General features: G+C 37.7%; 2 protein-coding genes across 7 annotated transcripts; one reads left to right on the forward strand and one right to left on the reverse strand.

The window, feature by feature from the left end:
- Nucleotides 1-518: 518 nt before the first annotated feature.
- Nucleotides 519-3,447, reverse strand: LOC148877795 (Tetratricopeptide repeat (TPR)-like superfamily protein). The gene is made up of 2 exons (XM_088944082.1): nucleotides 3,023-3,447; nucleotides 519-2,118 (listed from the first exon to the last, which is right to left on the reverse strand). Exons 1-2 carry the CDS (start codon nucleotides 3,290-3,292, stop codon nucleotides 868-870), a joined length of 1,521 nt encoding a protein of 506 aa, XP_088800208.1. The 5' UTR covers nucleotides 3,293-3,447; the 3' UTR covers nucleotides 519-867.
- Nucleotides 3,448-3,607: 160 nt separating this feature from the next.
- LOC148877796 (uncharacterized) lies at nucleotides 3,608-12,410 on the forward strand. Of its 6 annotated transcripts, none has more exons than XM_088944104.1 (8): nucleotides 3,608-4,478; nucleotides 6,365-6,446; nucleotides 7,852-7,901; nucleotides 8,086-8,127; nucleotides 9,150-9,238; nucleotides 11,255-11,419; nucleotides 11,501-11,602; nucleotides 11,698-12,410. In XM_088944104.1, exons 1-6 carry the CDS (start codon nucleotides 4,054-4,056, stop codon nucleotides 11,362-11,364), a joined length of 798 nt encoding a protein of 265 aa, XP_088800230.1. In that variant the 5' UTR covers nucleotides 3,608-4,053; the 3' UTR covers nucleotides 11,365-11,419; nucleotides 11,501-11,602; nucleotides 11,698-12,410. The 6 variants fall into 6 exon arrangements, with proteins under 6 accessions (XP_088800230.1, XP_088800220.1, XP_088800239.1 ...); XM_088944094.1 differs by having other exon boundaries at nucleotides 11,524-11,602; XM_088944113.1 differs by having other exon boundaries at nucleotides 9,150-9,214; nucleotides 11,253-11,419; nucleotides 11,524-11,602.

A 12,410-nucleotide genomic window follows, 5' to 3' on the forward strand; every position in this document is an offset into this window, starting at 1 on the left:
CAGATTATTACATCTTCAAGTGCCTGCCAAATAAAAGAGAATTGGGTGATTTAAATGAGCTGCTCTATTGCCCTGTCTACCAACATACTTAAACATAAACCATTCAAAGCATTTACTACAGATTTGAATGTTGTCCAAAATCTTACAACAGGACCAAGGACAGAATCTGGTTTTCCCTTTAATGCTTTTAAAGACAGAAGAGAATCTGTTTCAAACAAAACAAATCCCCATCATTTTCTCTTGGTAGACTCCACAGCAAAATATACTGCTAAGAGTACTGCTTCTCCTACACCTTCCAAAAGAAACAAATAGATGACCATTAGATTTATTATATCACATTTGATACTTAGGCTTTGAATCCTGTGGTAATTGATCTTCACTAGTAAACCATTTTTTAGATGAATTACTTGGTATTAGTTGCTTGCCACAGTGACAATGTCCAATCCAATCTTTTGGATATTATCTAGGTAATCTGTTGCCAAGAGTGATAAAAAGAAGGCCTTAGGTAGACTTTATACTTTTGGATACTAGATGCAATAGAATAAAATTTATGAATAATGTTAATAATCTGAAGTATTAACACTATAATTCCAATAGTCCAAGGATTATTGTATCTCCAAAAACTAAAAATAGATCACAAATTAATTGAAGTGTATGGGGGACCAATTGATCCTTAGTTAGTAGAGGACATTTCAAATAAAAGAGTGGTATCACATCCAATGTATAAATAAAACAGTCTCTATAATCCCAACCTCCCCTGACAACTGATTCCATGACCAAGACAACACAATACCTATGCTTTAGAGTGCTATAGAGGGGGTTTAAACTATTAGAGCTTCAGCAGAAACATAGATTAACATCCTTTGATCATTTTGGTTGCTCTTGCCTTAAGCTCAGTATCTTCTTTGTTTCCAAATCTTCATCTATCCCATCATCTTTCATGGTTTGTACAAGCTCATCCACTTCCTTTCCTCCTCTGATATTTGCCTTGATCAAGGCATGGTGCATCTCCCTGTTCATAGGGATTACCATCCTCAACAAGCTTACAAAGGCTTCTGCACTTTTTACATCGCCTTCATCACCAAGCCAATTCAATATGCATTTAATCACTTTAGGGTTCGGCCTCCAGTTCTCATTACCCACTTGCAAAGACAACGACAAAGCTTTTTTCATACACTCCATGGTCTTCTCAATCTCACCTTTACCTTCATATCCCACTGCTACCATCACCCAACTGTTAGGAATTGGAGTCTTACCTCTCTTTTCTATGCTTTTAAGCAATGTCTCCGCCTTCTCAGATAACCCTTTCTGACAATACCCAACAAGGACAGTGTTTGGCACTCGAAAATCATAACAGTTACCAGATGACTCCCATTCCTCTAACAACTTTTCAGCTTCTTCAAATGCATCAAGCTTCATGAGTGATCCCAGCATCGTGATATAGTCTCTGTTAATATACCTCTTACAAGCAGCTTTCTCAAGATACCATAACCTGATTACCTCATTTTTATTCCCAACACTCGCATAGAGTGAGATCAGATGATTGTAGCCAAGCCCATCCTTATCTAGCTTCTCTTCTGATTTCTTAAGGGCACTAATTGCCTTGTCAATAAAACCTGCTTTTATATAGAAACTGGCCACCATGGAATATGTATTCCAGTCCATGGTGATGTGGGATTGGCTTTCCATTTCTTCTAGAAGCTTCTCCATTCCATTAAGATCAGATCTCATCCCGTATGAGGTGATGCAGATTCTGTAGCTGAAGTTGTCAGGGGAGACACCGTTCTCCTTCATCTCGATCAGCACATCGAGGACTTTTTCATACTGGCTCATTTTTATGTATAGAGACATGAGATCATTGTATGTAAGACAGGATGGAGGAAAGCCCATCTCCTTCATCTTCTGGAAATGGGACAAAGATTTATCAACCAAGCATTCTCTAACATAACAGTTCAAAAGAGCACCATAGGTCTTCTCAGTCTTATCTTGATCATCCAAATTGTTGAAGTAGCTTTCAGCAGCTTGGAGCCCATGAACCCTACTAATTAGATCCAACTGCACAGCATGCTCCCTTGACGAAAATTTACAAATACCTTTGTTACCCATCCACTCAGATATCTGCATCCGCGTAGCAACACCAAGCAAGAAAATTAGGGAAAAGTACAACTTGCAAATGGTATAGCTAAGTGAAAACCAACTGCTTGTAACACCAATCAGAAATCCTTTCTTCCTCATAGAAAAAGTACAGGCAATATGAAAATGAAGTACATCATAAATTGGTTATCTGTGAGAGACCTGTTGTTATCAAATACAACTACTTTAAGACTAGTTACACTCAGTGACATAAGATGCCCTAACATCAATTAAACAAGCATGAAGGTGCATATATTATGTTCTAAGCAATGAGTAATGACATATCTGTACGCTTAGCATATTAAGTTAGAGCTACAAAAGAATTATTATCATTATAACTATTACATATTAATTTCTAGTACTTGCCCTATTTCCATTTCTTTCCTGGACATGTCTTTAATTTTTTACGTTTGCTCTCTACATGAATTACCAGAGAAATCTTGGTATGTTTTAATGGGCAAAATGAAAAATGCCAAGTGTTGTTCCAACTTTGTCAGACTATTCCTCTGTTACAAACATCTATATCTTTCAAACTCTAAACTCTAATAACATTCCATTGGCTTAAGCTGTAATACTCTTCTAACAAAGAGGGGCTCGTGACGGGCTTAGCACTTAGCGCTCCCTTTGAAGGAAAGTTACCTTTCTGATCAACAAAAACCGTAGTGATATTATTCCACTCAAATACAAAGGGAAGACATGATCTGTACAAGTGCATTTCTACAGAATCCTCAAATTCAAAACCAACCGGGGAATGAAATTCAGTTCCTTTACAGTTCAAATTATGAAAGTCAGCTTTTTCTGTACCATTAAGATCCTTCATAACCGAATTCGAAAGAAAATTGGAATTCTAGACATGAGATGCTTATGTAATCTGGGAACAGAAAGGAACCTCTAGTGCGTGTGTGAATCTTCTGCGCTTGCGGAGAGCGCGAACGATGCGTTGGAGCTCGGCTGCTCCAATCTTCTTCCCATTTTCGACCCATTTGTCGAGCTCCGGAAGGACACTGGAGCCAGGGTGTCCGAGAGGACTGATCTTCGAAAACAGAGTAGTCTTACTGACACTCCTGGTATGGCATGATCTGCTCACTGATATGATTTCCGTGATAGTTTCAGAGATTAGACGAATAGACCGGAAATTTAATCTCAAGCGATTCAACATCGAGAAAAGACTTGAGTCCGTTTAAGCGAAGCAACTCTGGTTGGTGAGTTCTTGGTAGAGTCTAGAAGATGAAGTTGCGAGTTGCCTGGCTTGAGAAGCACGGGGTTTAGGCCACCTTATTAGGGTTTTAGATTTGAAAAGTTTTCAAACCGTGCCAGTGCCACGAGGAGACGAGGAGTTAAGTTAACTCAAGCCCTAGCCCCTGTGCGCGTGATCGGATCGGCTGCCCACAGCGCGCCCCACACACCATCACCAATGGAAATGGAATCAGACGCACAACGTTTTCAAGGGATGCTCACGGTTCGGTTTGGAAATCGAACCGAATAAATACATATAATATATTAATATAAATAAATTAATATAATGTATTCAAATATTATCGGTCGGTTCATCGAACCGATCGGTTCCGTTTCTCGGTTTTTACCAGCACCCCTCCGGTCCAGCCCTTTCCAGCCTTTTGCCGCCACCCGACGGAGCCCAGAGCCCAGAGGCAGCAGGCAGGTGTGGTTAGCAACAGTTGTCCCTTCACTTCGATTCTCTCTTCCTCCCCCAGTAACAAAAATGGCGAAAGATCAAACTCGAAGAAATGGATCTTTACCAGAAAGAGATGACAGAGAAAAGGATGAAGAAGGATACGTGAAAAGAGAAGATGGTGAAGAAGAGGCACCTGCACCATCGTAGAGGGATCATGAGAGCAAGTCCAAAAGGAAAAAGGAAGAAGAGACTGACAACAACGATGACGAAGATGGAGACTCCAGGGCATGAAGGAGACAACAAGAGGAATAGTAGAAGGAAGGAAAAGAAGAAGAAAAGGAGGAGGAGCTCCGATAGAAGGTCTCGGAGGCATCACAGCGATGACGATTCGTCTGCTTCGTCCTATTCTTCTTATTCGCCGCATTCTGAAGATTCGTATTCTGATGATTCTGAATAGGAGAGTTCTGATTACTCTTCGGAGGAAAGTGAGAGTGAAGACGAGCGGAGGCGGAGGAAGAGAAAGGAGAGACGTCGAAGACGGAGAGAAAGAGAGAAGAAGGGTTGGAAGAGGAGGAAGAGGGGCAATGACGAGAAGAAAACAAAGGATAAGCATAAGAAGAAAAAGTCGGATAAAGCAAAGGAGGATGGGAAGAAGGGAGCTGTCACGAATTCATGGGGGGAAGTGCGGCATTATCAGGGAAACTGACATGAGGTAAGGAATTGCTTTTGCAATTCAATGGAGTGCGTATTCTTTTTCATGATTGGTACTGATTCTATTCAAGAATTGAATATTGCTTTTGCATTTCCTATTCACGTTTCATCATAACTAATGAAGTTGGATTCTGCATGGAATATTAACTCTGGAGGTTCGATATGTAAGTTTGAAGGAGTGCTCTGCTTACATTGTTAGTAAAGTTTCTGACTTTGATCTGCTGTTTAGTTTGTTAAATCGTTGAGCTTCATTAGTTATGATGAAACGTGAATAGGAAATGCACATTAACATAATATTGTCAAATTTGTTGTTTCTGGTGGCAGATTTAGCCAATTAATTGGGATATGAAAACCTTGTGAGCATCAGAAAATTCATGTATAAATCCACCTGGTTTGTATCTGGAAAATGTACCTTTTCCACAGTTTAGTTTTCAGTCTTGAGAAAACCCATTGCAGAAGAATGGCTCGTATCTTGAACAAGGTTCAATACATCTTTTTTGCAAAGTGTTTCACAAAAGCAATTTTAAGGAAGACTCTATAAATCTTGTAGAGACATGAAGAATATTAATTTTCATTATCAACTGATTTGGATATTGTATAAGATGCAAAAAAAAAAAAAACAACATTTTGTTTATATAATAAGTGTTACGTTGCATTTGATGAATAGTTTGTGGGTATGTAATGTGTTTTTTCTTTAATGTTTATAAATATAAGTAAAACTTAAAATGAATGCAATTGCAATTCTCTTATTTTCTGCCTCAATTTATTTTGATTTTAGATTAAGTTTTACAATATTTATTCACTAGTTTTACTTAATATTTTATTGTTTATAACTCATTTTAAAGTTTTATTTGTATAGTTAATAAAGGATAGTCTTGGTTTCAACATAACATAAATCAATATGCTATACTGGCAACTTATTTAGTATTATTTAAAAAAGTCAGAGGTTGGTGTACATTGCAAAAGTTTTCTCAATTAAAAGCAGGTTTATATGGGACTGGGCTGTGCAAGAAGTTTAAGAAGGTCCACAAGAGGAAGTCATTCCACACTGAAATTTAGGAGATAACCAAGTGGCCATAGGTCAGAACTTTAATTAACCAAAAGCTTTGGGGAATACAAATAAGGATAATAGTGGTCATGGCTTTCTCTTATTGATGGAGAACGAAATACTTGTCTTGATAATTTTTCTCTTGCTTTATGGTAAATTTTGTACAAATGATGTTTTATTTTATATTTCTTGCATCTTAAAATCTTAGGATGGCAAGTGTAAGAACGCAGGTTCAAGTCTTAGAGAGGCCATTTTGTGCAAAAAAATGCCAAAGGTTAGGTTCATAGTCAGTCCACCCCTCCCAAGACCCAAGATAACTCAGACCAACATGTAATTACCATTTTTTATTATGTCATAATCATGAATATTTTGATATGACATATTTCGACTCCTAGTTTTGTCTAATTGGGCTGCCGACTTTTGCTCCAAGTGTTTTTGGAGTTTGGTGCTAAAGGTTCAAACTCAAGTTTCTCCAGGAAGATATGCAGGGGACGGCTGATAAAATGCATTTTAATGATGCTCTACCTTGTCATGTCATTCATTTCTGATCTAGATGCCTATATCCATAGATAGGTGACTTCAACTTTCAACAAGTCTTACCCTCTGGTAATTCCATTTTTTCTTCTCTTTTTCCTTTTGAGATTGGTAACTCATTGAGTTTTAAAACCGGAAACCTAGTAGACTGATTCCCAATTATCCATATTGATGAACATGAAGCTTTCACATCTTTAAGTATAAATCCTGTATTGACACAAAGTTATCAATATGTTGAAGTTAATAGTAGTTCTTTTAGTGAGCTTTTACTTTTTTTCTGACAAATTTCTTTTTTTCTTTTGGAGGAACAGGCGACCAGAATTCACTGCATGGTTAGCAGAAGTCAAACAGGGTGTCCCTGTCTCACACACTTCATGGAAGCCACAAGTAAACAATTGTGTGGTTACAATAAACAAATAATCATATATGTTTTTTAAGGGAAATGTTGTTCGGGTTCGTGTCTTAAAATAGAAAAACTGAAAGTGAAAAATAAGTGTATTCCCAATTGTTGAAAATTTGAAATAGCTTCCTCCCTGAAATAGGGTTTTCTTGTATGTGGAAGCCTGGAGCGCTCATATAGCAAGTATGGACCATCCATGATCCATCTAATAAAGGTAGTCTTCCAAATTGATGGTGCTACAGTTCCAGAAAGCATAGTTGTCAAGGCATAACCTATGTGACTAGGCACCCTTGGTTGGCAGAAGTTACCTAGATACCTTGACAAATGTGGGAGGAAGTCATCTAGTGCCATTTTTCCATGCAGTGCTAGAGAGTAGGTGATGTGGGTGGACAACTATGAATCCACTAATATCACCTTTCCTTGATATAGCAAATTTGAGTCCAATAGCTTTAAATATGGCAAAAAGAAAGGATTAAGTGGAGATGCAAATACCTTTGACCATGGGAAAAAGCTACATGGAGACTCCTTATACTATGTCAAATATGAACTGTATTAAAATGGGGATTCTTTTATGAAAATGTCTTGGATTTGAGTTTAGATGACTTGCATGTGTTTTTTTTTTTTCTTTTTTTCATTTTTGTAAACCAGATATGTCCTAATGAAGAGATAAAAGGCACTCTTCCTTGAGATAACTGTTGATTCATGGGTATTAGTTTTTGACAAGTATTCTTTTTTAACTATTAATTAGAGTTATGCCTAGTTTGTCAAAATAGGTTGTGTTTAAATCATCTAAGTTTAATTCACCTTTCTAAAACATTTTTCCACCATCCAAGTGGTAGCAATAAAAACCACATGGTCATAATTATCTTTACAGTTGATCATTGACCAAGTTTACTTATTTATTTTGACACTTTCAGTGGCTGTTTGACTCACCAATCTTTTCATTGTCAGCGATAGGTAATTTATGACCCAGACTGTTCTTGAATTAATGGATCTAAATGACTATAATCTAGCATCTACTTGAGCAGTGATTTGGTTTGGACTTCTTGAATCAGGAACCTGTTCCAGTATCTAGTTCTCATTTTCTCACAGATAGTTTAGTGCAATAACCAATAATGTTAGAACTGAAATTTTCTTCTTTTCCATTTCATAGCCAAATTCAACTACTATTGGTGTTTTTTATATTTCATTTTGGCTTTGTACCCAAAAAAAAATTCTGGCTAAAAGTGTTCATTTTGCCAAATTTTTGGTAATTTACATTTAGCTTGTTTGATTTTATGTGTAAAATAATTAACTGAAGGAGATTTGTCCATGTCATTCAATAAGCTTAAAGGTGCTTCTAATGAGTTGGAGATTCTTGTACCCTTCTGTAACTCGAATTTTTTATTACAGGTGAACCAGGAAACTCTATCTAACTGGGAAGAGAAGCAAAACTTCAAAGAGTAAGACTAGACTGCTTTAAACATTCTATGAGTTTGTTGGATGAATTTAATTATAAATAATTAGGATTCCTATATGAAATAGAAGAAAATATATTGGACTCTAGATGATACATCCATATTGTATTTGACTATTTTTAATGCTATTTTGTCTGAGGTTCTCTGCTAACTTTTATCCTTCTTACAGGTTCATGGGGGATCATAATACAGCTATCTTTCCTTCAAAAAAGTAAGATTCTACTCCATTAACTGCCCATCATGATTCCTAATTTCAAGTAACTTTGGTATTCATTATTGTTGTGAAGGGGAAGGGGATGTGAAACTTCTCTATGGCATTTCTGCGTTCTTCCAAGTAGTGGGTTCCGTTCTTATAATTTTCCTGTCACTGGATTCAGTTGTTCCCTCACCATTGATTGAAAGAAAATTTGCTTAGATTGACAATATGAAGCTTTATAACAATGAATAATTTTTTATTCTGAATAGATGAAGTAATTTCTTTTTTGGGAAGAAAACAGATTATTTTATTTAAAATAAAAGACTGAAGATTGTTACAGGAATTAGAGCAATACCTTCATATTGGTGGTTAGCCACACTTACCGACACAAACATTCATTGCAGAATCCCCCCCCCCCCCATTTGGGGGACTAATTCCCAAAACATTCGATTCCTCATTGCCACTTGCTTTGTAAGTGAATCGCCAAAGTGTTTGCAGACCTTGGAACCCAACCCACTGTGGCTTGAATAGCACTCAAGATATATTTTACTTCCCTTACAGCATGCCTATATTTCCATGGGCCTTCTTGGAAAGATGAAGTAAAACTGTATTAATTATGTCAATCAAAAATCATATGAAAGTGATTCCCATGGACACAGGAATTATGAGGCTGAGGAAGATAAATACAAAAAAAGGACTGGCAACGAACTTCCCTGAATTGCTTGTGGACAGTTAATTGGGTGTAAGATGTAGCAACAGCTTCCTAAGCACCACTTCATTCATCTGAGAATGGTCATAAAAGTACAGGCATTTATTTCCAGCCACATCTCTCATTAACAGCCAAAAGAATAACTCTCACCACTTGTGTTGGAGATTTGGTTTGTTCTAGTTGCCTGATCTTTGTTTTTCTTGAAGTTCCACTCCCCTCTTTGGGACATTATTACTCCAAGTTCTCTACTTGCCTTCTTTCATCTCAGTTTTATTATAAACAGTTCAATTATTTTAAAACTTAAACTACAAACTTTTCATGATTGCAGATACTATGATTTAGATGCTTACCACAGGCGCAAGATGGAAAAAGAAAAGAATAAAGGTTCAAAGAAGATCCTGGAAAACAGAGCATTAAGTATGATGTATTTTTTTTCTTTAATTTTGACTTTTCTTATTCCCTATAGGTAAAGGGGAGTGTTTTAGGAAAAACAGTGAGGAATTATGATTCCCAAATGCAAAAGTCCTAAAAGATTTAACTCAGGAGGGCCCATAAAGTTCAAAGGCTGTATGGAGTGAAAGGAACAACCAGAAAAACATAATTATTTTCTTTAATTGAAAAGGTTCTAATTAATGTTGAAATCAAGGTTAAAATATTTACAACATATCAGTGCATATCAACCAATACATATTGGTCTCTGAACCCACCAAGATGCCAAATAAGGGGATTTAGGACATGTGGCCACTTTTGAAGGTCAATACCCTTCCCAGAGATGCCCTGACTCAATTTTTGAAGCTTGAAACATTTTTAATCTTAGCATATTGCCCTTCTGAATCTCATGATATGCAATTTTTTTGTATTGTGTGTATCGATTCTTTGAACCCTGTTCAAAATCCTCCTACTCCTAAAGACTAGAAGGCCCATAAAAGAAAAGCTCTACATTTTTGTCAGGAGGTCAGATGAGGAAGATCAGATAACCTCAGATTTGTTATTTTACATTGAATTGTGGCTCTACACTTAGACTTCAATCATACATTACTACAATAATACTTAAATGTTATCAAGTAAAACTTTTAGCAATTTGGACAACTATACATTACTACAATAAACACATCATACATTACTACAATAATACTACTTATTTCTTTCTAGAAAGAAGCATCTGCCAGTCTTTCTCAAAGCTAAGTATGAATTATCATTAATTCCATTAATGTATTTTGCATTGCAACATGTGGGTAAGATATGAGAGAGAGAGAGAGAGAGAGAGAGAGAGAGAGCACAGGTTTATGAATCCAGTACTTCATTGCTGCCCCTCCTTTATTCTATGCAAGTACTCAACTTTTTTATTGTACTCTTGGGGGTATAACTAAATCATTGTATATTTTTAGTTTTGTTCCATTGTTGCCATGTCTAGTATCATTTGCATTAAATTATGTAAATACTTGTCATTGTTTTTGCGTTTAATCGGAAGTTTTGTTTATGTTAGGAGAATTCACCCCTAAAAGCTAGCTATTAGAGGGAGGGAACCCGAGCACATATATATATACTGCACAACAGCATCCCATACTACCAATGTGGGATATCTCACATTAGCATACCATACTACCAATGTGGGACAAATGGATCGTAACATTCCACCACGCTCCACAGTCCTGGTACCCACGCAGGCTGGCTTTGCACTGATCCACCTAGCCCTGGCCGAACACTGCAATACTGACACCACCACCTATGCCGCACATTTGAAACTGGGAGGCATAGTTGAGGCTCTGATACCAGATTGATATCCAACTCTTCCTGACGGCAAGAAGAGGTCAGTCCATGCCTTGGAGCTATGGTGGAAGTAGGGGTGTCAATGGACTGATTTTGGGTTGGACTCCGTCCAAGTCAAAATCAATTTGGACGGATTGGACGGACCAATAAGACATTGGATTGGACCTGGTCCGTCCATAATGAATTTATATTGGATTAAACCAATATCTGGTCCATTGATAGAAGATAAGAACATAGGTGTCAATGGACCAGGTTTGAGTTGAAACCGATCTAAATTAACAGGAATTTGAACAGATTGGACAGTCTCTGCACCAGTCCAAAATGGTCCAGAATATGCATCGGTCTGGATTGGACCAGGTCCATTTGTAACGGACTCACATTGGACTGGACCGGATTGGACCAAATCCAGTCCAATTGACACCCCTGGGTGGAAGCACCTCCTCAAGAAGGAGAATTACCAGATTCATTTAGGGCTAAAATGATTCATAACCTTCAAATGGTAATCGACTAATGGGCAGGTTTTATATTGCCTGCTATCAGTTAGTTACAACGGCTTCTCTAGCTGCATTCAATCGTTTGCTAACATAGTATTTTATTGTATAATAATACGGTAAGCTAATATTGCCAGCTGACACGCTATGTGGTGATTGGTGAATGGTTCAGGTGCTGCAGTCTTGCATGGGCTTGGTGTGAGGCACGAATGTGGGCTGGGCTTCTTGGCTTGCCGGTATATGTATCAGTTTACTTGGGCAAGAATTGATGCTAGAGCGTGAGAAACAGAAGGAAGAACAAATGGAAGCCTTAAAGCATGCTATGGAGAGCGGAATGGTAATTGTCTTACTTTACGGCTCATCTGTCTTGAATTACAAATTCTTTAATTAATGAAACTTTCTGAATTGCGTCATCTAGTCCCTCCATTTTTGGATTTTCAGGCCCAAGCTGTGAAAGAGCAAGCTCAGCTTAAGGAAGAAATGGCTTGTCAGTACAAGCTTGGCAATTTTGACTCTTGAGGCGAGGAAACTGATCTCTTGTAATGCTTAATCGTGCATAGGTTAATCATCTTTAGCTGAATTTTAACAAGATTATTCATAATTTCATATCCTCAGGCTGTAGACTGTAGAGGGATCAGAGCTCGCTCTTGTTTCCAGAGCCTAGTGCTAGTCTTTTTGGTGTTGCTGGTGCCACTGCTGATCTTGTGTTTTAGAAAAAGCTGTTTCTTTGGAAGCCGCAGGGACAACTTGAACCTTTTGCTCACCCCCAGTTACACGAAAAGTCAGCGACTCGGTGGACGATATGGATGCACCCGCCGGCCTTGACAGCGTTGTTCAATAAATGTTTCAAACGGTCAAATACGTCCAAGGTCCAACTCAGGCGACTCAAAATCTCAAATATTATACGGCATTGTTATGGAATTGGCTTTCCAGTTTCTTCCTTTAACCATGCCGTATCTCAACTCTGATGGCACCGTTCGTCCACAGGTTGAACGGTTCTGATCATTATTATAGGCGAGTCCCAAAGTCAAGCATCATCATTCACGTGATTTATGATACCGGAAGGGCTTTTAGTTTTTACCAATCAGATTCTAAACTCTCCCCCGTGATTTATGATTCTAATCAATTGGTATTAAAGGGCTGTTTGGCAAGTCCTTATACATAGATCTTTCAACAGTCCAGATGTATCAAGCTTTTGGGATCTTGTCTAGTTGTCTTTAAAGATTAGACCGTTTGATTCGCATATTGTCTATTGGGCCATTAAAAACAGTCGGGAAGGCTATTTGTGTGGAAAATCCAAAAGCTTCATTTGAAGGCTTCTCATTTTT

Source organism: Nelumbo lutea, chromosome 1 (assembly GCF_056320005.1).
Source record: "Nelumbo lutea isolate HS-2025 chromosome 1, American lotus-T2T, whole genome shotgun sequence".
Lineage (NCBI taxonomy): Eukaryota > Viridiplantae > Streptophyta > Magnoliopsida > Proteales > Nelumbonaceae > Nelumbo > Nelumbo lutea.